The sequence below is a fragment of the Barbatula barbatula genome (genome assembly GCF_947034865.1).
Source record: "Barbatula barbatula genome assembly, chromosome: 17".
Lineage (NCBI taxonomy): Eukaryota > Metazoa > Chordata > Actinopteri > Cypriniformes > Nemacheilidae > Barbatula > Barbatula barbatula.
The window spans coordinates 2460232-2486600 of record NC_136780.1 but is presented as its reverse complement, the minus strand read 5'-3'; the positions used below and the strand labels follow the sequence as shown (position 1 = coordinate 2486600).

The 26369-nt window shown below is 39.1% G+C and overlaps 1 protein-coding gene across 2 annotated transcripts; it reads right to left on the bottom strand.

Moving 5' to 3' along the window:
- nfatc2a (nuclear factor of activated T cells 2a) lies at positions 1-26369 on the bottom strand. Of its 2 annotated transcripts, XM_079478162.1 has the most exons (11): positions 25874-26369; positions 24291-25218; positions 24009-24177; positions 19194-19396; positions 18028-18200; positions 16597-16737; positions 10980-11035; positions 10762-10894; positions 9831-10550; positions 4838-4874; positions 24-1872 (listed from the first exon to the last, which is right to left on the bottom strand). In XM_079478162.1, exons 1-10 carry the CDS (start codon positions 25995-25997, stop codon positions 4849-4851), a joined length of 2673 nt encoding a protein of 890 aa, XP_079334288.1. In that variant the 5' UTR covers positions 25998-26369; the 3' UTR covers positions 24-1872; positions 4838-4848. The 2 variants fall into 2 exon arrangements, with proteins under 2 accessions (XP_079334287.1, XP_079334288.1); XM_079478161.1 differs by lacking the exon at positions 4838-4874 and having other exon boundaries at positions 1-1872.

Genomic DNA, 26369 nt, shown 5'->3' with positions numbered 1-26369 from the left:
CCTTTAAATCTTTCATTTTTATTGCTCATTTCCTCAGCTTACTTTGTTACTTTTTTGACAAACAACATAAACATGTCCAAATGATGTTAGACATGCTTAAGCCATGATAAAATAAAAAAAAACTTGAATTCATTCATGATACGCTGAGGAATTAAAAATAGAATTGGTCTCTCTTTTGGTATTGACAATCTTATATTAATATAAAAAAAGTTAAATGCAATTTGTCTACAGGCAGATGCTTTGGCATTTCATATATTCCCAGAGCCTTGATAATAAGATATTAAAATGGCAAGAGAACAACTGATTCAGTTCATATAAATATTCTCCCCCAATTAAGACTAAATGATACTAAAAAAATACAAACGATAGAAACATACTATACACTTTTAAGGCAATCTATTTACAATAATGATAAAAGGTTTACATTCTGTAAATAATTCTTATGGCTACGCCCACTGTACATTGAAAGAATGGCTCTATGGAAACATAAGCATCATTTTTACAATGTTCTTTAAAAGAATAAAGAGACATTTTCAATAATACTTACAAATGAATTATTAATTAATGCCGCTCTGAATAATTTAGCCAAAATTGCAAATACATTAAGCATTTTAAGTGGGCAGGGTTACGTTTGAAAATATTCCCCATTCATATTTGTTTGTTTTTTGTTGAAAACAATTGGATTAACAGAGCATGTACACAAATCCAAAGACATACAGAGAGGGTATCTTCTGTATAAAAACACGAAAAAGATTTTCATATTTTAAATCTTTAACATTTACACAAAAAAACACATACTGTATATATGTGCATAATAAAAGCAAAGCTGTTGTGGTTATAAAACATCAATGACACAGAACTGAAATACAGAGGACGGAAAATCTGCATTTTCTTTTATAAGAGAACAGATGGAACTGATAAGGACGAGACTTTAGGTATGCAATATGGAACGATAAAGACCATGTATTTCTAGAATGGCAAAAAGGCGTCAGAACCTAAATGTAGTGCAAGGCATTATGGGCTCTGACATGTTATTTTCCATTCATTTTTGGTCAGCTCTTTGTTTAGGTATAATTACAGTATTGTATGTAAAGGCACAGAAGCCGACTGGTCAGTCTTTTCTTTTGATGGCAAATAAAAAGTAACTTCTTTGGCTTTTCTGAATCAGCTGTATTTGCTCTACGACTACATGATAAAAAATGCTAAAACAAAATAAAAATACGAGAAGTGCATACGTCGTCCCGTTCAATAATGGCGCATTTGGCAATATCAAATATGTATAAATGAAAATTTGACCTTTGTGTTTCCCTCATCAATTATTAATAACCTATTCTTATGAAAAATTAGCAGTGCTACAATGATCCGTACATCTTCCTTCCTTTCAAAAGTATATGCAAACTGCACGTTTCTCGACTTCTGACGGACAGTAATGGTTCAGATTTGGTCTTACAGAAGATGAGGTTATTGCTCCGCATACGTTGAATTGAGCGAGTTCATTCATGCGAGTCAAAAGTCTTTGGAAAAAGCCTGAAAGAGGGAAAAAATTGACTTCAACTGTTTATGAAGGCTCTTTGACATACGAGATCAACTTTCAACATTCAAATAACAGCTGGGAAATTCAATAGCATTTTGCACATCATCACGTGGTCGTTTCTGCAATTGTCTGAGATGGATGTCTGGTTTCATGTGGTTCTTGATCTAGTTTAATCAGGAATCCAAAAGGCCCTTCGGATGGACGATGCTCAAAGACGGACTGAGGACCGTCACAATACAAACGCTTAAGAGGTCCCGCTCTCTTTCTGACGCGGGTTTTCCTTTATGTCTGACCTCTGCCATGCACTCCTGTCAGATCCTTCCTTATGATCTCATTCACTAAAGAAAAGAAGAGAAGACATTTAGAAAAGAAGATTTGTTTATGAGCAACTAAAACTGAAGGGAAACTTAAATATACACATTGTTATTTTGCATATAATATATGTTGCTATATGTTTATATCAGCATACAGGTTCAAATGTCCTCTTTGTCTTATCTGTAATAAATACTACATGTAATAAAGGATTTATTGTTGAACATAATGTGGGTGATTAAAAAAGAACACAATTTAGATTTTGAGGTGAACTTTTCCTTTTAGTAATGTAAAAAGAAAACAAATTTGTCTTTTTACAACAGATATCATTTTAAAGCAGAAAACCCATGTTTAAACGTTTATATATGTGAAACTTGACAGTTTTGTATTACGATCTGACATGATAGATGTATGTAAACGCAGTAAAATGTTGAAATAAATATACTCTTAATATATGAATTTGATCTTTATATGAGTTATGTTTCAGTCGATTTGATATAAAAATGACATCATCATAATCACAACTCATTTGATATGATAATGTTGTATAAAAAAGAAAAAAGTAATTCATATTTGAAATAATATTTAAACTTCTATTTGTAAGAGGATAAAAAGAGCTGCTAAATGAGAGTTCCCTTTTAAAGATTTCACATGTCGTTGCAGCAAGTGTCCAGTAGGGGGAACGGAAGCAGCTTTGCATGGGCAGAACAGATGTTCTGATAGAAGACATCACTTCCTGTTGTTTCTTTACAAATACATGGGGGCATAAATGGAAACTTTTACTGTCTCTTGAATCTAAGAATAGCTGCAGGATGCGTGGGACTGTCAAACAAATCACAAAACACCAAACTATCTCCAGCCACAGCTCAGACATGAACAAAAGTCGGAGGTCATTCAAATCACTTGAATGTAGTCAGACACCTGTGTTTAAAATTCAGCTTTGAGTGGTTTAACTGTGGATCAAAATGATGATTATCACTGTTAGGTCAAACTACGGCAATGCCAAAAATGTTGATCAGATCCAAAGTTTGGTTAAGATGGACATCACAAATGCCTTGAGGTTTTTCATATTGAATAAGTATAGTTGAGTTAAGTACAGAATAAAAAACAATACCGTAGTACATTTGGATTCTTAGTCACAAACTAATGTTAACTTTATCCAGGTTAAGCTGGTATAGAAGAAACCATTCAATTAAAACAAAAAAGTATAAATGCTTATATTGAAAATCATACACGAATCAAAATTCACTATGAAAAAAGACACTCGATTGACCTGTCAGTTTGATTTATATAGCTGGTGAACTGCACTCGAACCTCCTGCGCGCTAACTGTGAATAACTCCACAGCAATATTATGCGGTCAGACCTGATAGGCCACATCCTTAACATCTCAACGTCACGTGTTTATCAGCGTAAGACACTTCGGCCTGCAAACACAGACAAGAACTACAGACAACGCAACACGACAACACGCTGGAATAACAAACGGCGATGTGAGTTTTCTGAGAACTTGAAATAATAAGCCATGTTGCCATGATGCCGCTGATGCCGCTGGGCAATGTTGGACTGAATTATTAATAGTCACATACATTTTATACAAAATATAGACATTCACCCTTTAAAGGGCCATAATGGGAGTAGAACCAAACAGCACAACCTAGATCAGACGGCTAACTATGAATAATGCAACGGATTAGAGTACATGACGGCGGCAATGACCCCAAACGCTCTTTTTGAAGTGCAAAACCACGACGTATCAAACGGTACAAATTCACAGGTCGTGCAAAATGGAGTAAAATGCATGCATAACAAAACACGGATACTAATAATGCGACATAGAATAAGATGAAGTAAACTGATCCTGTTTGACAAACGGTGTTTGTTGTGGTAATAGGTTGTGTTGAAAGGAGGAACTTCATGTTTAACTCATTTCCCTTTTGAATATGTTATTGTGTCAGAAGAGAAAGGGCACAGAAGCAAACAATATACAGTATAGACGGTTTCATCGGACGTACTCGCGTGACCTGAAGTGAACTTCCGGTCTGTGTTCGGTTAACAATTTATTTAATATTTAAATACAATTACAAAAATTATAAAATAACTATTATATATATATATATATATATATGAATATTCATTAAATTACATTAATTTATATAATATTTATATTTACACAGACACATAAATGTATATAATATAAAAAAGTATATGTATCAACATTTACATAACTTTTTAACATTTGAATGTATAAATTGTCTTTATTTAGCTTATTTAATTTTATTAAGTTGCTTTGGGTCATTTTTATCGACCTTTTCTTTAATAAAGCTCCATCAAATACTACTTTTCTAAATAAACAAGCTTATACAAACATTACATGCATACAAGTACAGATGTGGTTAAAAAAGCCTTGCGGGTCTAAATCGCACAACATTAAGTATGAGAGCTCAATACAGATGACATCTAATGAAGAACAGATGAGAGAGAGATCAACTGGTAGCAGCAGGATACGGATAGCAGCTTGTCTCTATCAGACAAGTGAAACACTGAATATTAGCCGCCGTCCCTCTTACCTAACAGCACGTTTCATCTGAACAGCAGGGAAGCTGGATTTTACTACATGTAAACACAGTAAGAAACGCAATTTTTGCATTCTCTTAAGAAAACGTGGGTGGTGCTCATGCAAAAATCACTTCCACGATTATTATAGTCTCGTGGGTGAACGCCAAGCTGGTTGCTATGGTGCTCTGAGTGTTATTTAGTGTGCTGCTAAGCGGTTGCTAGGGTGTTTCAAAGTGGTTGCTTACTGTAAGATTCTACCACCTTCTGTTATTTATATACGGCCCGGGTCTTACCTTTAATGGTGGTAAAAGTGCTACTTTTAATCTGACTGCTTAGAAAATCAATCGTAAATCCCTCAGCAGAACACATATTATAAGTGCAACTAAAACAAAAACTTAAAGGAGCATTCACAATAAAAAAAACATTTATTCACCTTCATGTGATTCAAAACCTGTCCATGACTCTTTCTCCTGTGGAACACAAAAGAAGATATTTTGAGAAATGTTTTGTGTCCATACAATAGAGTTCAATGTTGTTACCAACATTCGTTCAAAATATCTCCTCCTGTGTTCTGCAGTAGAAATAAAGTAATGCAGGTTTGAAATGACAAGAGGGTGAGTGCACGAATTTACAGTTTTTGGGTGAACTGTTTATTTAAAAATCAAAAGATCACGTGAATACTATGCATAGATAGCCGAGTATACAGGTACAGAGCGTCCACAGGAAAACTCATGAAGGGTTGGCACGCGCAGACGGTCTAAAGGAAGTGCCCAGACCGGCCTGTACAAAAGGTGAGTGTCTGGCTTTAACGGTCTTGGCCAATGGGAGAGCTTGTTTACAAGCCATTCGCAGACACCAAGACAGTGGTCGACTCAGTCTGCACATCCCCCATGTGTGTGTTTGAGAGGGGAACTTATTTAAACCTAATTCATAAATAAAGTAAACCCTTAAGTAAAAGAACAAATACAATCGGGTCGGGAATATTCCTGTAGGGTAGATTATACCTTCTCGTGTAGAAAGTGAACAGACATGCGTACGCGTGTGAATGTGTGGTGGCTGCTGGCCGGACTAGTGAGAGGAATAAAGTACAGTGTACGAAACAGACGAGTCTGTGCTTTGCCGTCTGAAACCGAACAAAACGTCTTTAAAACTCTCGCTTTCTCAGAAACATCTTTGAAGAGTTCACTCAAAAACACCCGCTCAACTCAATGTCAAATGACTCAATGTATGACTTTCTTTCTTCTTCAGAACACAACAGCGTTGGCAACCAAACAACCCCCGTTGACTTCCATTGTATGGGCTGAGACCGTTATTAAAACGTTGTTCTTTTGTTTCACACACCAAAGAGTCATATATAAAGGTTTTGAACAACACCAGGGTGAATAAATGAAGACAGATTTTGGACTCTGCACCTCAACAGATGTTGCGTATTTCAAACCCAGCTTTCAAAGAACAAAGCTAAATGTTATCAGGACACCGTTTTCACAGCCAACAATCCAACGGTTTGGCACATACGGCATCCAAAGCTGAATGCAAGTGATCTGAAACTAATGTGCAAGCTTACGTGCTCTATCTAAATTATTCCTGTTGCCTTCTCCAGCTGGAAGAACTCCCGTTGCCTCGGGCTTCGGTTCCAGTCTGGGAAGTCAATCTAAGCTGAGCCAGTTCAGCAAAAAGGAAGTTCGGCCAAATGAAAGCCCTCACAATTTAAGACCAGTCTGGCCGTTTATCTCAAGAACAACACTTGAGTCAAAGTGGAGATGACCCACAATCCATGGTTAAGGGAAAGCTGTGCATTTAAGAACCTGCACTACGATAGAGACTTATAATTATATGAGTTTTACTTCTGATGGTATACAAGATCTTAAATCCCGGTCCCGTCTGGCCTTTTGCCTACCTTTCTTGAGAAATGCAAAAAATGTATGCTCATAACGCGATGGATGGAGGTACAGTTTCTTTACAGAAAGCCGACCGCAGAAACCATGATACCCCTTCGAGAGCCACCATCGAAATTCTGAGCAAGATAAACTTGTGTGTGACTCATCTTACAACTCGCCGAGTGTGAAGGAGTCGATAACAGCGAACGATGAGATGTTGGTGGGTGGATCAGTACACCTTTACACCTCTGCAACAGGACTTTTTGAAGTGGTCATGTTTCCTGTTCTCAGTGACCTGGGACCAACTGCTATTGAGTGGCACAGAAACCATTTCTGCGGAATCTCGTAACTAATCACTGTATATATAAAGTAGTTATTGATCTTAATAGGACGAGAAGCGGTAAGAAAACGTCTTGCAAAAAAAAGAAATAACTACAGAATTAAGCAACAATTTGGGTTTAAAAGTACCAGTCAAAAGTTTGCCAACACACTTCCGTGTCATTCTTCGTTCATATTTTTCCACCTTTTAGATTAATAGTAAACCCATCAGAACTATGGAGTAGGACAATTGTAGCTGTGGGAATTATTGTTTGTCTAAAAGCATCTCAAATAAATCAAAACTGGTGCATTTTAGCATCTTCAAAGGTGAGATCCTTTTGTTAGGACACATGGCATTTTATCTTTCAGCTTCTTAAGGTCTCTTTTGGAGGACTGAAAGACTTTCCATCGATTTACAGAATCTATTTAGTTTTTCTTCTTTATTTGGTGTCATCCATTTCCAAAGACTTTTTTATAGATGGTTTCATCAGACACACACATGCCTGGCTTGAAGTTAACGTCCTGTATGTGTTTGGTTATAATTCATTTTCCAATTAATTTATATTAATATATTATTGTATATTAATTGTATTAAATTAAAACAACAGTTATTGACTCTGCGGTCTACCGGAAGTTAGCTTTGGGCCTTGTTCATGTTGTCAACGCTGAAACGGCTCTAATATTTAGGTTTTCTAATGAAAGAAATGAATATGTTGGCACAAATATTTGAAATTAATTTTGTAGATAAAATATAACTAAGTACACACCTTGAGATGAAAAATTTTTTTTATATCAATAAAAATAATTTCAGTCAAGAGTTTCCAAACTTTTGACTGGTGCTGTATAATGCAACAGATATACTAATATACGCATTTAGTCTATATTTAAACCCAACCATGAGCTGAAACACCCCAGAATTTTTAAGGTAGTCTTCATACATCGTTTCCCTAATGAGGGAATACTCTATCATTTTTATGAGCTTACAAGAGCGGTGTTAAACTCTAATGGCCAGAAATTCTTGTATATGAAAAGCACGGCAACTTGGATTCATTAGAGCTTCTATACCAGTACCTTGTTATTAAAAACATCAAAGCTTACAGGACTCAAGCATCTCATAGAAACGCACTATTAACGTGGCCACGGTTATGGCGTTGCTGTTTACTCAGGGAAACCCTATTAGACTATCCAGAAGTAATTCCATCTCTGGCTCCCTATCCCACCCGCTTCAGTTTTTCCATCCAACATGGCCCTTTCCTTTTCCTGCAGACTCCCACCCATCAGTATCTTGTTCGATCACGGCGCTTTTCTGCACCAGCTGCGAATAGACTTCTGTTCTCCAGATTGGCAAGAGCGCGCCCGTGGAAAAAAGCGTGTTCCCCTGCAGTATTGGGGGGCTCGGGGCCAAGGCGAAAGCCCTTGCCAAGTATAACAAACAAAACGGCTTTCCCCGGCGCTTTCTGACAATGGGTTGCCATGGCACTTTTTTTGCGAATCATAACAGTATCAACATGTCCAAGAAATGTTGGAGCCGCTTCGTTATCCTTTCCATTTTTATGCACAGGGCTGAAAAAGCACCCGTTTCCTTGTCAGATAAAAGGACGAGAGATGTGGCATAGTGAAGACACGAGAGAATGTGTCCCCTTGAAAGTGACTGTGAAATCTCACGTCTTTGTTTGTCATCATTTTGCCAACCGTGACATTACAACTTGACTGTGTTTTCTAGACTCTAATTAAAAACACACGCTCCATCATAGCTAATTCATTCCTGTTTTACTGTTCCTGTGCAATGGAAAGATTATACACAAAAGCCAAGCTTACAGAATCCATCTTCGACTCATCCAGCTTTATATAATACACATCCTCTCTAATGTCCCAGTCCCAAAAAGGGTTTTACTGCAATAAAACTGATCGATAACCATTTGTATTAACCACTTAAGATCTCTATTATAAATCACCGCCTTGGAATTACAAGGTTCCATGACATTCTGAGCCTTAAAGTTTTTGAAATTTCATTTGACTACAGTAGATAAAACCTTTTTTGTTTTCTTTAAGATTCCCGAAACCTACACATAGACGCTTTTCTCACTGACGTCACGCTTACGGCACTAGCTGGAGGGAAAACACGTGGAAAACTGGAGGCGGCCAATACAAACCAGCACAGATTCGGCCACATAAGGAGTTGAAAATATCATCTGGTTGTGTTGTTTAGTGCCACAATCGACAGAACACAGTCTCCAATTGCCATTGCCAAACAAAAACACTTACGACAGCTGTAGTTAAAGACAATAAAAAGAGCAGACTGAACAGAAACGATCCACAAAAATGTTTCAGTTCATAACACTTAAGACGCACTGTATGTGTTGGTGTGGATTATGATTTGGGTGCGTGTCTAAAAATATCTCACGTATGCCCAAATCAGTAACCTTAGCGTTAACTTTCTATAGATGTATACGGTCTCAGTTTCTTTACTATATACACGCTTGGTTTCTCTAACTGCATACTAATGTCTATACATTGTTTGAACCATGACAAACAAAAAACATATGTGACAAAGTTGCTGTACACAAACAATTGTACATTTGTGATAACTAATAGTATAGTCAACGTTACTCTGTATAGGATGGCTTTGGATAAAAGCGTCTGCCAAATGCCTAAATGTAAATGTAACTATAGTGAACCTATAGTGAGTGACAGGGAAAAACATGACAATGAAACTCTTCCTGCCATTGTCTGAATGCAGTCTTAACGTGATAAAGAAAATGACTCGAAACCTTGCTTGAAACCTTTGATTCTCATGTTCTGTTGAGATTTACTTAACTTCATCGTTGTTGTTTCAGAAAAGCAACTAAATACTAAACAAGTGTTTTCCATTGACCTCAGGTACCAAACAGATTCAAAGCATCTTCATTTACATTGAATACGGAGGTCATCACTTCACATGTTTGTGCTATTCATGTGAGTGGACATCAAAAACAGTATCATTAAATGAAGAACGCATTTTAAGAAATGATTTTACATAGTTAAGAGTTTTTCATTATTTAAAGAGGGTCTGGGGTCCTACAGACTCCAAACAGGACATGAGGGTTAAGGTTTAAAACATCTGCTAAATGCATGGACATGATAAAAGTATATAATATACATATATATTAAATATAAAAGAAATATATAATATAATCGAAAAAAAAACTTGTTACTTATAGACTGGTGTGCTAAAGCAGCACTTTTTCTTACCGTCATCAAGATACGCCTGATCCAGGTTCTCCTGCTTCACAGTGACTCTTCCAGGAGCGCTGTTTCCCTGCTCTTCCGCGGAGGAACATCTCGGAGACTCCACCTGGAGAGGCGGCGATCTGTCTTTGGCCACCCGCTGAACGAACGGCTGTTGCTGAATGACCGTTGGGTAATTGTCAGCGTGCTGAGTTGCCTGCGCAGGGGCAGGGGAGCGGCTGGTTCCAACAGCTTGGTTATAGCCCTCGCAATAAATGATGTGCTGATGTTCTGGAGGCGGTGGTGCGGGAGGGTCTCCTCCTCTGAGCAGGTGGTGGTTGGTGGGAGAGAACTGGATGATGGAAGGATGCTGGTTGGTGGGATGCGGGCCACCCAGGTGGGAGGACTGGGCCGGGGTGCCTGTGTGCACCAGAACGGAGCGATGAGAGTCGGGCATCATAGAGCCTCCCGTCTGAGAGTATACAATAGACGGACTGCCCGCCATGGCCTTCGAAGGACGGGGGTAGATTACAGGGCTTTGCTGCTGGAAGCGGTGGTCCGGAGGAGAGATGCCCAGGCGAACCTGCTGGCAGGGGACGAGGGCGGGCACCAGGCCGTTGTCAGGGGCGATGATCCCGCGTGGGCTATAGTACGACTGGGGAGACACCCCCATCATCTGGGACATGGAGTATCTCACCTGCCTGGACTCGTAGTCATCCACCGGCTCGGTCTTAATAGATGGAGCTGTGAAAAGAAAAACGAGGAAATGACTGTGAAGGGAAATTCAAAGTGTGGACATGTTTAGATTTTAAAGCTGGCACATATGATGGAAAAGCAAGATTTTTTGTGACCTTAAAGACTTGCAGATGCGACCATTTCCAAAAAACAAAGCACTTTGACTTATGATCATGTTTTAGTAGACACAGGAGTCTTAAAGGTACAGTAGCACAAATACCTGGAAGAGGCGTGTAGGTGAAATGCTGAGGTTGACTGCGCTTCCGCTTTCCATTTATTACGTAGAAGTTCACTTTAGAAGGATGGCAAATAGACGGGTCTCTGTACGGAGGCACCTCGATGAACAGCATGCTCTGTGAACAAAACACATTTCATTGGCTGCTTTTATAAACAAAAAGGAAGTAGAGAGAATCTCGATTTTTACAAGAAGTTACTTACTGCCTGACTTTTATCTTTGTCCACTGAGGCTTCCAATTCCCAAATTTGTTGTCCATCTGCAAAGACAGATATTACTTATTTGTATAATTTAGGTGCTTCATATTTTTTTATTTATGCATTTGACAGAAGCTTTAATCCAAAGTGATTTATAGTACATTCTTTTTTTATAAAACATTTTTTAATTTTAAAAGAAAAAAGAGAGACGAAGTATTACTGTAGGCTAACCCTTTAAGCAAGTGCCTACGCGTTTTTCGAAAATGACTTTTGGAAGATCACAAAAATAAGATATGTGACTGACAAATGTTCATGATGTTTACACGTTTTGCCTATCAAGATCATCTTTACAGATTAACACAATATTTTCTATTTTTGAAGCCTAAACAAAATCTGCAGACGCAAAAAGTTAACGTGATGATATTAACAGACTAAACTATCGCTCGATATCAACATCACCACCATCAAGCCTTTCTAAAAACTAAACAAAAAACCCTGGTAAGTAATTACTCCGTGAATGAATTCCCAACAATGATTTTAGACATTTGTGCCCATGTTTCCAATTTATTAGTACAAATTAGTACAGTTTATGTGCGAGATGACGTCTAACGTCCACGCCAATGGAAGTAGTCGCTTTTAGCCACCGCCGTTTTAAAGACACAATAAAGGTTATTTTAAAATCACAAGCGAGTTATAACTGGTGTGTTTTATGTGAAAAAACCTTTAACAATATTCACGTTTTAATCTGTTGGCTACAGACCTTATTTCAGGCGTTTTACCAAAAACCCATTAAGATCCCATGGATTTTGGGGCGATGGAACCGGATGCCAACTCGTTTCTAGGGTTTGCATACAAAATCATCTCTGAACCCCTCCATTTAATGCACTCCGATAGTTTACTTAGAGTGATTGTTCACCGAAAAATGAAAAATCTGTCCTCACCCTCAGATCGTTCCAGATATGTTAAAATGTTTTTGTTCTGCTAAACACAAAGGAAGATATTTGGAAGAATGTCAGTAACCACACAGATCTCATCCCCCATTTACTCCCATAGTTTTTATTTTCCCCACTATGGCAGTAAATGGGGGCTGAGATCTGCTCAGTTACTGACATTCTTTCAAATATCTTCCTTTCTGTTCACAGGTGTGGAACATTTTGATGGCGAGTAGTGATGACAGAATTTTTATTTAAAGGTGAACTATCCCTTTATCTTCACATTACAGCGGTTTAATTTCGTTCTCGCCATGTTTAAGCAAACGTTAAGAATTGATCTAAGTATTAACAAACAATGTGATTCACTCAAAAATGAAAAATCTTTCATCATTTATTCATCCTCCTGTCATTTTAAACCTGCTTGGCTTTCTTCTGCAGAACAACATTTTAAAATGTTGATAACTAAATATCATTGACCCCGATTGACTTCCATTGCATGGACATAAAACCACTGACACATTTCTCAAAATATCTTCTTTTGTGTTCCTGCAATCACATGATGATAAATAAATGGTAGAATTTGTATTTTTGTGTGAACTATGCCTTTAAAGGAATGCCTCTACTTTCATACGTCACAGCACGCTTATTTAAACTGGTACATTCTTTATACTTGACGTATGAGTACGTGCAAAAGACTCAAAGCAGTTTGGGGAAATACAGGTTTGGCCAACAGACTGTTGTTCCCCATCATTCTACTGTTTTGACCTTCTAGTTGGCACACACGGCTTCTTCCCCCTTCACGATGACTCAACTCTTCAGCTTTGTTTTGACAGGTAAAAGTGGGCGATAACGCCGGAGTTCATCTGTCACTGCCATAGGTCAAAGGGGTCGCCTACTGACTGGTTCCCACACAATAGAAACTGCACGATTGCATCTCTAACCACGCCCACATCCACAAACAGGACAGTCAAAGCACACTATATGTCCATCCATTGTTAAAGTCAAGACTTGATAAAAGTGCACGCAAGACATAGACCTCTCTATATCTCAAATGTTTTGTCTGGAGAACAGCGAGAGTATATGGAGCCTTTTCGAAGGTCGGATGGTTCTCCTGAGAAAAAGAAAAGAGCAACCTGTGTTTAATCTTGAGCTATAACACTCAAAATGTGCTCAGATTTGAGCTAAGATTATTAAAGGAGTAGTTCACCTTCAAACTACTGTCATTTCAAATCGTCCGTAGAACACAAAAGAAGATATTTTGAAGAATATTCACTTGCATTGGTTACAATAGAAGTGAATAGGCGAGGTGCTGTTCTGTTACCAACTTTTTTCAAAATTTCTTTTGCGTTGTGCAGAAGAAAGAAAGTCACGCTGGTTTGAAAAGACAAGAGGGCGTGCGAATGACAGAATTTTCAGATGAAGTTGAACTACTCCTTTAAAACATGAATGAGTTACTTTTACTACAAGAGCAATTTCAACGGAACATCCATGAATGCACACAAAACAAAAGTCAAAGCTCCTAGTAATCCAAGAAAACAACACAAAAATCATCTTCAAGCTGAACATAACACATAACATTCCCGCTGAATTAGTCATGAAACAAGGAACGATTTAGCATCGTATCTCGGCAGCGTGTGGGAAACCCCTCATCGGGCTGAAAATGAGACCCATGAGGCTGAAATGAGTCAGCACCAGAGAGGGGGATTCCACGCGTGCTGCCAGCGTCTTAAAGCTGTTTTATGATCAAACTCCTCCATTTCACCCGCGACAGGTGGCGAGAGCTTCTTCCTTGGCCGTTCTGTCCGTTTCCAGTTTGTTCCGAAGCGCATTCATCTAAATCCCACGGGGTTTGGCTTTTTCAGAAAATTGGGAATAGAGGATTTGAGAGTAGAAAACAGTCAGTTAGAGCCAACGAAACTCTTGCCAAAGACAGCTGTCTCCCATTTCTGAGAGATTTCACAGTCAAACTGCTCCAGGACACCCTTTCAAGGAAAGAAACACTACAAAACAAATGCAATTTCCCTTCTGTTCCTCATTCAGAGCAGAATTGCAGAAGAAAAACAAGTCATTTAAAATTTCACATTTGTGTACATTTGGTAATCGCTTTCATCTAAAGCAACTTATAATGCATTCAAGTCAAGGTATACAGTTTAGTTTAATTGTTTAATTACATTTTTAATGCAATAAAACGCTTATAATGGTTTTTTAATGTAAACACGTTGATTACCAAAGTATTACCAAAGATTCTGCATGCTTTCTCATAAGTAACGTCATATAGTTTCCAGCATTATTTAGCATCCTTTGGTGTCCACATAGTGCACCAAATATAAATAAACACATCTGTAAATGTGTAAGTGATGGGCAGAAATGAAGAGTTATGAAACCCCAACATCAAAACAAGAACAAATATGAGTCAGAGCAAAACTGAGAGACTAAACACTATGACTGGGACATGCAAACCTGGCAAACGCATAAAGCACCTCATGGATCAATAAACCGAGCCGGGCATTTCAGCAAAACAAACAAAATCCAACCGTAAAACAGACAGTATAGAGAAACCAACAAAATGTGGAGGAAACCGACGATAAAATAAAAACAAAGTTATAAAAAAGCAGCAACAAGGACTTTGATAGTCGCACAGCTGTGAGAGGATGTTATGCAAGCAAAACTGCCAGTTGCCACCTGTCCGCATCAGAAGAGCCTGTCAATGGGAGAGAGCCGTCACCGCACACACACAGTTCATCTGCCCCTCAGCACGCATGAAAGAACACGATGTGTGGGAGAGACATAACAATGACACCTGCAGGCAACAACACATTCACAACCATCCCTCCACACACATCCAGTCGACGCGCTTCTCGTAAATCTGTCAGCGACATGCAAAAGCAATTACGATGCCTAGAACTTCACAGTTTTTATGGAAGCCAACCCATCGAAGATCTGAAAGACTTCGGCAAAACTCAAGGCCGAAAGAAACAATCAAACCACTTCGATTTCGTAAACTGACCGAATTAAACATGAAGCCGTAAAGTCGGATTTTGCGTAGATCAGCATCCTAACAAAACGTAAACTTCATATTCCAACGCGAGTGAAATGGATTATTTAAGTTCATAATTCAAATGAAAGGGTCTGCTGCAGGTCATTCGCAAAGCTACAGTTTGTGCGTGTCCGCGACAATAGCGTCATTGTTGTGAAGCTCTGGTGGTTGTTGAACTTCAGCACATATTCATATAGCGTCGGTAAAAAGAATGACTCAAAAACAGAAAGAGAAAACATCCTGTTGATTTTGGAGCACTGTGCATTATTTTCAAGCGATTATGACAAAACACAAGAGTTGCTTTGCGTGAAGAGCGGCCTGATGCGAGTTGCTTTATGTGTCTGCCGCTGAAAACAAAAGAAGCACGGCCGTGAGCTGAAATAACACACGGGTGATGGTGAAGCGAGGCCTCTTATCTCAAAAATAATGCAAATTGTTAATGGGTGGATTTGTGAGCGAGTCAGAAAACAACAATAAGCGCAAAAAAGATATACTAAATATAGCAGCTCATGTACTGTGTGTGAATGGGTTACAGGTTGTGATCCGTACACTTGTGAAAAAGAAGTCATTTTAACAGCATAAAGGGACAGTTCACCCAAAAATGACCTCCGAGTTGTTTCAGGTCTGTATAAATGTCTTTGTTCTGTTGAACACAAAGAAAGATGATTGGAAGAACCGTTTTATCCAAACCGTTCTTGGTCACCATTGACTACTATCATAGTAGGAAAATGTCTCTATATATTTCTTTGTTCTGTTGAACACAAAAGACGACATTTTTGAACAGTTCTGGGGTACTTGTGACTATCATTGTCATTTTTCCTACTGTGGTAGTCAATTGTGACCAAGAACGGTTTGGTTACAAGCGTTCTTCCAAATATCTTTCTCTGTGCTCATCAGAACAAATACAATTATACAGACTTAAAACAACTCGAGGGTGAGCAAATGATGACAGGATTTACATTTTGGGGTGAACTGTTCCTTTAATGCCATAGAAGCTCTGAAATAAATATATTAAATATATGTTTATATTATTAGTGCTAGAAACAAATATGCCGGACTAAAGGATATAATCTAACATGTTGTTGCTCCTTTATAGCTCGGGATATTTGTTTGAGTTATTTCATGCAAGTATCAACTTAGTTTAAGATGTTTCTCTTAAAATGACTCAGGAGAAATAAAACAGAAACGCATAGGACAATTGTTAAAATACACAGAGTATAAAGGTGTAAAATAATCTGGATTTTTACGGTAAATTGGAAAAGAAATGCTCGAGTTCATGTTGAGCTCAGTTTGAGACATTGTTGAGAACTCGAATGAGATTTCTGACTCTATTTCTCTTGAGGCGCAACACTTTTCCAAGCGTTTCAATTTAAACACACCTAAATCAATGAGATAAGAAAAAGGTCTGTGATTTTTCTTTTCTGCGAGTTAAAAATACGCTTTTTTATTTAACCTTTTTCTAACCTTTAACCTTTTGAATAACTGTAGATGGCAATAGTGTAGCTCTGGTCACGCAGACATCATTTCATGAAGAAACCTCAGCAGGATACAAACCGAGATCGCACCGCTTTTAGTCAGGTTTCTTAGATTGTGATTCATTCCTGTCAAACAATCTTAATCATCTTAGTCTCTCTAAAATCCACTCAAAGCTTACCGTGAGTCTTCTCTGTGAAGATAACCTTTGAATCTGCGCTGAAGTTCTGTCCGGTGAGAATCATCTGCTGACCTCCGAGGACAGAACAGGAGTCCATGTCCTGTTTCTCCACCATGGGCAGCTCGTGAGCTGATCTCTGGGCTACAGGGTCAAAGAGGAACAACGTTTGGTTACATAGTTCATTTTGTCCTAAATAGACACCTAAACATGATATAATTATGATTATTAGAAGTTATAGAGTTCACATTTCTGTATGAATGAAATAAAAGGCATAGTAGACCCAAACATTTTTATGTTGTCCTCATTTACTCACACTTTTGTCATTTCAAACCTGAATTACTTTTTTTTTCGCAGAACACCAAAAAATATATTTTGTATGAACAATGCAAGTGAATAGGTCCCGTCACTGTTTGTTTAACAACTTTCTTCAAAATATCTTCTTCTGCGAAAAAAAATGATACATACAGGAATAATACAACTTATACTTGGGAAATTCTGTGAATTAATTAAAAATTTGTTTTGGGATTTACACTGAAATTGAATAGGCCTTTAACGTACAATATTTGCTTGCTTTAGCCAAACTGACTCTGCTCAGGGTCAACAAACAGACGTATGATCCGGCATATTAAATGACGGCTTTATTGACTTTAGGTTAAGTGACCATGAAATCCTGTTTTACAAGGAGATTACATTTGTCATGTTATTAACATCGTGCATGAAACTTATCTCCTAACAACTGTGATTTAATTTCCGCTTTAGTAACTGTAATAAAGGCCGATGAGAGTGACCTAAAGAAGATGAATCGTTTACGGATAGTCTTTAATATTAGTGTTCTAATCGAGAACCGATTGTTTGACGCGAGTCTCTAAATACACAAGATGTAATGTCATAGTACAGACACAGGGCTTAGACAGTTGTCTATTAAGCTCATTTTCAATTTGCTTACTTATGTCTGGTTTATAATAAAAAATAACTGCGGAGGAGGCTAACTAACCAGAAGCATCTGAATTCATGACAGGACATCGAACTTCATGCAAGAGAAAACCTCTTTACAAAAGTATTGCAATTATTCTGTTAGTCACTAAACCTGTCTGGTTCCTCTAAATGCTTGGTCAACAAACTTAAAAAGTTGGTATTGCTTACATTTATTTGAACAGCTTATGAATCGTTCACAATAAAGACAGCAACTAAATGAGTTGCATGTCGACTTTAAGCACTAGCCAACAACTGAACAATTGTTTTAATTTTTATGCATTTGACAGACGCTTTTATCCAAAGCTAGTTAAAATGCATTCAACAGAATACGTGTTTTTTTTCATTAGTATATTTACCAGCCAATCAAACTCACAACCTTGTGTGGCTAATGCAATGCTCAACCAACTGAGCTACAGGAACACAATATCTTGAATCTGAATCTCTGAATGTACTCACAGCACTCAATGGGATGCGAAGCCAGCTGGAGAGACACGGTTTGGCCTCCTTGCTGCGGGATGTGAACACGAAACACCAGTCGAACACGGGTGTTTTTCCGGCCAATATCCGTCTCCCCCTTGCGCAGCTCGATGTCAGCGTTCCGGAGCTTCAGAATCCCGGCACAATCGATTCTGTGAGAGTAGAGACGTATCATTCAAAATCTCAAAAAAGCATGTGATCAGCCAAGGACGCCCCCCCGCCTCACCCAAATACGCCCTAAGAATCTTTAATTAAAAGTCTTTAATTTGACAAATAAATGTTACATTATTAAAAACAGGTTTGCAACACAAACTATTATAATCAACCAATTCTGACTGGCAATTTTGGACGTATCTGTTCTAATGTTTAGATTAGATCAGTCACCTAAACAATATTTAATCAAATAGGTGGATGCTTTATGCAAATATATTATGCAAATGTAAAATAAAATGGCATTAACAAATGGCAACCCTTGAGTAGTTTATAATGAGCCTACTTTTCATTTTAGGGATGTACTGATTTGAAAATGAAGGCCGATAACCGATAATTCTTTAACATTGGAACCCGATAACTGATATATAGTATCCAAATATTAAAATAAACTTCCTTAAACAAAAAGCAAAAAGTGGACAACTGCTTTTATTTGAAAACATTCACTACAGAAACAAGGTCACCATTAGTTCTCTTTTAACTCTTTAAAGTCGTGTACCGAGCCTACATTAAACTAGTTCACGATTCTTTAACCTACAAACTTTTCTTAATAAACTAATTATAGATGTTCTTCCAGAGCAACCCAGAAAAATGGTTTTAATAGCCACAAGTCTATCAGGTCTCAAGAGAGGAAGCACTCTGATTCAAACAGTATGCTTTTGTTCCTATAATATACACATATATAAATACTGTATCTACATACTTGACCTACATCAACATTGCTTTGCTAATAGCCATAAGTGAATGATCACGACAGAACCACGGCGCTGTACTGAGGAAATTATTTATGATTTAACCGCTATAATATATCCGCCTTAATTTGTATTACCCGATATGGCCCATAATGTTAAAGCATATCAAATATGTTTCAACTTCCAGACTCTGGATTTTCTGTATAGGTTACAAAACACTGTTCAGTTCCCCACTTTACTCACATCGCTTTCATGTTATTCTTTGGCTCTAAAGGGATTTCCAGGACTTTGGTGCCGTTGATGATCTTCTCGTAGCTGGTGGTGGTGACGGTTTTCCCGGTAATGCGATGGACCTGGTAGAAAGCGTGTGGCTTCAGGATCCGCTCATCCGCCGTGCCAATGAAAATCTGAAGGCCTAGAGGTTCCTTGCCCCTGTATCCACGGAGCTATACACATAAACAAATAAGAGATTAAAGATGGACAGTTTCAATGGCATCTGTTATGCAGTATATAGTTTCCCTGACTTGTTATTCGTGACTTTTCGTTTTATGAAACAATTCAATTTTGATAAAAAAAAGGATAGCAAAATGTTTTCGTTTATTTTAAACCACAAAAGTAATGTCAGTAAGATCAAATTCACTTTAACCCACTTAAAGAAAAATGAATAAAATGACCTGCAATTGTGTGTTTTAAACAGAGATGGCGACAGCGAGTCAAATGTTTCAGACTGCATCAGTTGGCTTTGTGGTTGTGTTATGCACATAACATGTCTGGTTAAGATAAGAAAAATAACTTATTGAACTACAGTACATTAATAGACAAACCTGAGCCATAAGAAGAGCTCAGAAAGTTACGTATTTATCAGTGGACTCTTTTCATTTGTATCAGTGAACAAACAATAAAACAACCACCTTAGCAACACCGTAGCAACCCCCTATCATCCAGAATTTTAAACTAGACAGAATATAACAAAATACACAGGTAGTCACAATATTCAGAGATCTTTCCTCGCCCTTGAATGGAGAACAAGGTTTGTACAGTTTTGTGCTAACAAAACAACCATTTTAGCAACTTTCCTGTTTGGGCACATAAAGTAGACATGCCGCTGGAAACATTAGCATCTCCAGAAACCTTGAAAACAGGCCAGCAGGGTGTGTGCAGTCAGGCTCAGAGTCTGCAAACATTTTCTCTTCACCGATTCGTCTCTCAAGACGCTTCCGGAAAAACCATCAGTCACTCACGTGGAGGGGTCTGTGGCCTATGGGTCCTTTCAGCGCCAACTGATTGATCGCGGAAGATACATTTCAATTTCAGTACAAACCCTGAATGAGTTTAGCGTGGCATTATGGGAATTTAGCCCTGAGGGATATCTACACTGAAAATGTGGTTTATCACCAAAGCCCCGGCACAACGAAATTGAAATTAGCTTAAATTCAAGCTCAGAAAGGGCATTTGCGCATGTAGATGAACCCGAAATTGCTCGCATGTATCTTACTTTCCTGTCTGCATTTCTGTGATGAAGGTTAATAATTCAAATCCTGCTCAACACAGACGCAAATGGGTCACATTTTCATATGCAAAGCGTGGCATTGCCAATGAGAAAAACAACTAGGGCCTTGTCATTGTGTTGTAGATACTGCAGGATAGATATGCTGAAAAACCAAACAAGTATTATCAGGCTTGCTCAGAATCATGAAAGAGCCTTCAATTAAAGAGAGACTGTGCATTTAAACCATAGAATTGATTATTTGTGATGGCCATGAGGCTACTACATCCATTTATCTTAACATCTACATACAACCAAATTACTATAAAGTCATTGTAGGGGTTGTCCCTTAACATGGCCATGAATGTCTTGCTTAAGGGCACAGTAGTGATAAATCAGGATTAAAAACTAGGATCCAAGTCATCTTCAACTGGAAGCTGCAATTCTTTGCTAGTCAATGGCATGTGGAATGAGAGGGCGGGGCATTCTCATTCAAGAGAGCATCTGATCGGATCTATGTACAGGATATAGCCCGAAGTGTAACTACAACTTCCTTTTTGTGTGTATGCGAGGGACAGCCTACAGTGCGCATTTCGTCATCAGAATAATACGCGCATACACATTTCATTTCTTGCAGTAATTAGGTTAACCATCAGGTGGTAACAGTGTCCTGGAGGCGTCAATTTATGGTAGTAGAAGAAAACCTCTCACTGAGCTCTACGGGCCGCTCTACGTAGTTTGTCCGACGCATCCGAACGGTGCGAACAGGTCCAATAACAGTCATAATAAAGCTGACTGTGAATGATTATGAAAACATATTTTTTGTTGTGTAAAAAAACAGGTTATCTCATTTCTGGGGAATTTAAATCCCTGTGGTTTTCGCACCCATGGCATTTTATTTTACTGTGAGCGACGCTAGTGGACCGTTCCAAGATGGCAGGCACATCTATGTGCCAGGAGCGCTTTAGTGTGGTATCTAGTTATTTATATCTATAAATGTGGGCCTGGAGAGGTATTGCAATATGTTGTATTGTGCATGAGTCATAACATGTGTGCATGCGTATAATTCGAAGGAAGTATACTTAGAAAGGCTTTTACGATCGGCTGTACGCGTACACATAAAAAATTAAGTGTACCACAGGATTAAGCGACTGACAGGTATCTTTGAAAGATTGGATTATTTGAAAGAAATTTAAATACTGGCTTTTTACTTTTTGTACAAACATTGGACTGGATGTTACAAATTCATTTTTATTTTAACAAAGATCTTGTTTATCAATGTAGTGTGCATAGCAAGCAAAAGGACCACAAAAAGGTATTGCAGCTATTTAATGCAGAAACGCAAGTAACAAATAGATGCATGCTCGAAAAAAGCAGAATGTACACATGGGAAGGAAGCGTGCAGAAACCACAAAGCATGAAGATGCAGCTAAATTTACACCCAGCTCAAAAGCACAGCAAGAGGGACAAGTGTGAGCATTTCAAATCCTGCATCATATAAGTGGGCCGAATCTGTACGTTTTGGTCGACATGTGATTTTCTTTCGTAGAATTAAGATTTTAGAGATTGAATGGACGGCCAAATGAGGCTTCATTTTTTGCTTCTCGTTAGTTTTTTCGGAGAAAATGAACCCGCAGATAGAGGTTCAGAAATGGGGCTGCGCAATATTTCAAAATTACTGAAATATCGCAGCTGTACAATATTGAGATGTCACAATATTGTTTGCAATAACATGTGTTTTATGTCAAGTAAAACCTGACTATTCATTTTTAGAAGTTGCAATGATGCTTTCTACCAAAAAGAATATGATGAATATGATCATTTTCAGTTTTTAAACGTATTTGATCCAATATCCATATTTGATCCAAAGTCTTCCTTCTGTGCAATTCAAAAATATATATTTTAAGAAATGTGGTTTTGTGTCCATTAAATTGAAGTCAATGGGGGCCAATGCTGTTTGGTTTTTACATTTCTCTGTTCTGCAGAACAACATGAGAGTAAAATGTTCATTTTAGGGTTAACTCATTATCGTTTTGCATTCTTTCGCAAACCGTTATGAATATCACCTTTGTTCGTGAAACCTCTAAATGTCTGCTGTGTCTCTTTAAGAAGCAGGTGAGTGAATCAGGTAGAAGAGCTGGGCCTCACGAACTGTGTAAACACGGCGGTTTCCATGCGCCATCTGAGAACCTGATTGCCATGGCAACCGGTGAGTCATTCGTGAGGTCGGAAAAGAAAAGTACAGGAAGAAGCGGGACATTTATCCCCGTCCCGAGTAGCTCCGCGTCCAGAGAGGGGCTGCGCTGACCACAGCAAATGCCAGGGAATGGAAAGCATTAAAGGTTTTGGCTTTCCCAAGGCAGTCTGCGATCTATAGCAGAGAGTTGACATCGGAAGGACGCTGGTAGGAAGGATCATTAAAGATGGTTTACACTAAGCGAGCAAAAAGCAACACCAGGGCTTTCACATAAACTGTAGCCCGGGAAACATCAAACTTCAAGTGGTAAACAAACAGAGCAAAATCACGAGTCTATACAAAACAGCTGCCATTACAGCATCTGTAAAATCTCTCGGTGAACACAACTTCCTGAAGAGTTCCTTAAAGCGACCACAACGCAAATCAAACGACAGTAACATTCACGAAATGATAAGACTGAGCGACCTCTTGTTTTGAGATCTCGCTGATATTTCAGCTGTTCCCCAAAAACAACATTAAAATGAAATGGACAGGCAACTGAGTCTTTGGTGTACAGTAAGTGTCTTGGTTCTTTCGGCAGACAAAAAAGACCCTCTCTTAATAAATATGTATTTAATACTATAATTAATCATATTAATGCCATTTATTATTATTATTATTATTATTATAAATAAATGCAATAGATGTTTTTATAATAATATAAATAAAATGTATTATTATGACAAGTAAATGCAATAAATATTTCAAATAATATAATTAAAATTATTTATTACTATTAGTAATAAATGCAGCACATATTTAAAATAATAGTAATAATATTAATAAAACCATTCATTATTATAATAAATTAATTCAATAAATATTTGTATTTTTTTATGTACAATTACCGGTCCATGGCAGAGTTTGTCTACATGTTTAAAAATGATTAAATAAGCATTCAAATTTATTTTAAAAACATTTTCTTCTAAATGGTTGCTAGGTGGTTTTATTAGTCCCGGTCTTCGTGATATTGAGTGCCCCAGAACCATTTTAATACTTACCCTTAATTTAAGTGTACACCGTTAGAGATATGTTTTATTCGTTGAAAACCAGTTGAAAATTGTTGGCTTGTTAGTCATACATCTTTTCAACATGACGCCAGATCTTGGGTACTTTTCATGTTCATAGCACAACTAGATGGAAAAACCCTAAATCGAAGTCTAAGCATTAGTAAAAGTTACCAAATACAACTAGTCAATAGCTTGTTCATTTCTACAAGGATGGTCCCAGCTGGCCATTTGTATAACCCTGCCCAGGGGCAAAATAACCATAGCGATCGGGAAATAACTTCACCAGCAAGCCTAACCAGATTAGACTGTAAGAAAGCAACGCCCACCTGGACCACCGGGTGACCTCCAGTGGGGGCTTTAACCGCCCCTCTGCTGCCCTCGGTTTCGTAATGGGCTCTGTGGTGGGGTTTGGGCTGAACCTCGATGTGCATCTCGTACTGATCGGTGCGTTTGGGTAGCGGCCACTCCAGTGGAGGCAGAGACGTCACAGGGATGCTGGAAGAGATGACAGACCAATATCACGTTCAATGGATGCACCTATCTGATTTATGGCATTAGAAAGCAGGTCGTTTTGTAGAACATAAAGAAACCTTGGGAATGACATTTACCTGCATATCCCAGGCACCAGCTGTTTAGGCCAGATTTGTGGAATTACAAAGAAAGGTTCAGAACCAGGTTTGGTTTTTACGTCCTGGTCACAAGACACCAGGTAGCTCTCAGTGTGGTTCTCTGTGTACAAAGGATAGGCCTGCTGACTGGTCTTCACAATTTTGGGAGGAATGGAGCTTGCCTGCCCAACTCCGAACCCATTCAGGGCACCGGACAGGTGGTTCAGACCATAATGGCCACCGTGATGCTCATCGTGGCCGCCGTGTGGCGACGGGCTCCGCGAGCGGGACCCTGGCACCAGGTTGGGGTTTCTGTACATCTCGTAGGTGCGTTTGCATAGGGGGGAGGTGGAACGTGACCCGGGCCTGGGAGAAGGAGAGCGCGGCCCAACGGAGCCGTCCTCAGCCAGGCTGGTACGGGGGGAGGTTCCCGGACTTGTACGAGGAGAACCCGTATGGACGCCCTGGAGTCGCGGGCAAAGTTCCCCCGCTGCCTGAGTGTTGCTGGGCGATACGCAGGGCGACGCCCAGGGCGAGAGGTTCTCCGAGTGCCAGGAGGTGGATGAGTTGCTGCTGGCGGGACTCAGGCACTGTGGCTCTCGGTAAGCTGAGGGATCGTGACCCGGCACAGTGAGCCCAGGACTGGGGCTGATGTTCACGAGATGGTTCTGGAGGGATTCTCGACCATGACTATAGTGCTCACGGGAAGGGGTAATTTCGATCCTGGGGCTCAGGGCGTGGCTGTGGGTGCCGGCCTGCTCCAGGTAGCTTTTTGCGTCCAGCTGCTCGAAACCAGAGAGACCCTCAGCTCCGACCTCCAAGTAGGTGGGCACACAAGGCTTGATGCCGTAAGGCGGGGCTTCCTCCAGGTGATAGGAAAGGCTGGGAGGAGAGTTGAGGTCTTTGTGCGAGGAGATACTTGGCTCATCTAGACAAACAAACAATACAGAAACAAAGTATGTGAGCACACCCAAAAGGTCAATCCAAAGAGATTTGCGAAGTGAAGGGTTGTATTGGGCGGTATAATATGCATACGGCTTATTATAGTATGTGACGCAACTAAAGTTTTGACCAAATGACCCCTGTATGTTTAAACCAATAAGCAGCATTCATTTCAGAATTAAAGATGTTTATTTACATTACAATTTTGAATGTTTTATAGTTTATTCCACGTCGCATGCTTTGTAGTATACTGCACATTTGTACACCAATACACAGAATATTGACATACTACACTGTGCACGCCACGAACTACAAAACAATACTAAATTATGAAATAAACAAAATGAGTTTGCAAGCTCTTTAACTCTAAGAAATGTGGGTGAAGTAATACGTAGCACCAAAAGTTCAACCATTTTGTGGAGGTAAAATGCAAACTTCAGACACATCTGAAATGAACACATTCTTAATAAAACAGACGACGTTAGTTACAGTATCTAGGCTATAACGTAAAGAGATAGAAAGCGTTCTTTTCAATTGGCAAATGATACAGTTTGCCCTCCACTATCCAAACACCACAGGAAGTTAAACTGCAACATTATAACCTTCAAAGCGCATCTTACGCAAGTCACATAAAAACAAACCTTGATGTCCCTCAGAAAATCCATATTCAAAGAGATCTGCAAACTCCAGCTCATCCTGGCAGTTCACCTGACTCAGCTCCTCCGCCAGCCCCAACGCCGCTTTATCTCCGTAAAACGAGCTCATCTGTCTCAGTGGGATTTACGCGCACCAGAACAACTTCTTCAACGCGTCGAGAGGCGTCCGGGGTCCGAGAGCAGGGGTCCGAGCGAGCGATGTATGAGATCGAGCGACAGATGCTCGTGACAACTTTAACTTCCGCCTTTAACTTCGCTCACACCCCCATTTGCATCGCCAGCTCTCCGCAGGCTAAATAAAAAGCACGCGTAGTTGCGTTCGGATGTGCGGGTGCCCATTATAAACGCGTTGAAGAAGTTATTAACTCGTTAAGTTTACGACGCGACGCAACGTCCTCCTAAAGGCGTCCGTCCGACGCATCGGAACAATCGCAGGTAAAAGAACAGCGGGGACGCGACGCGTGTGTACGCGCGTTTTGTT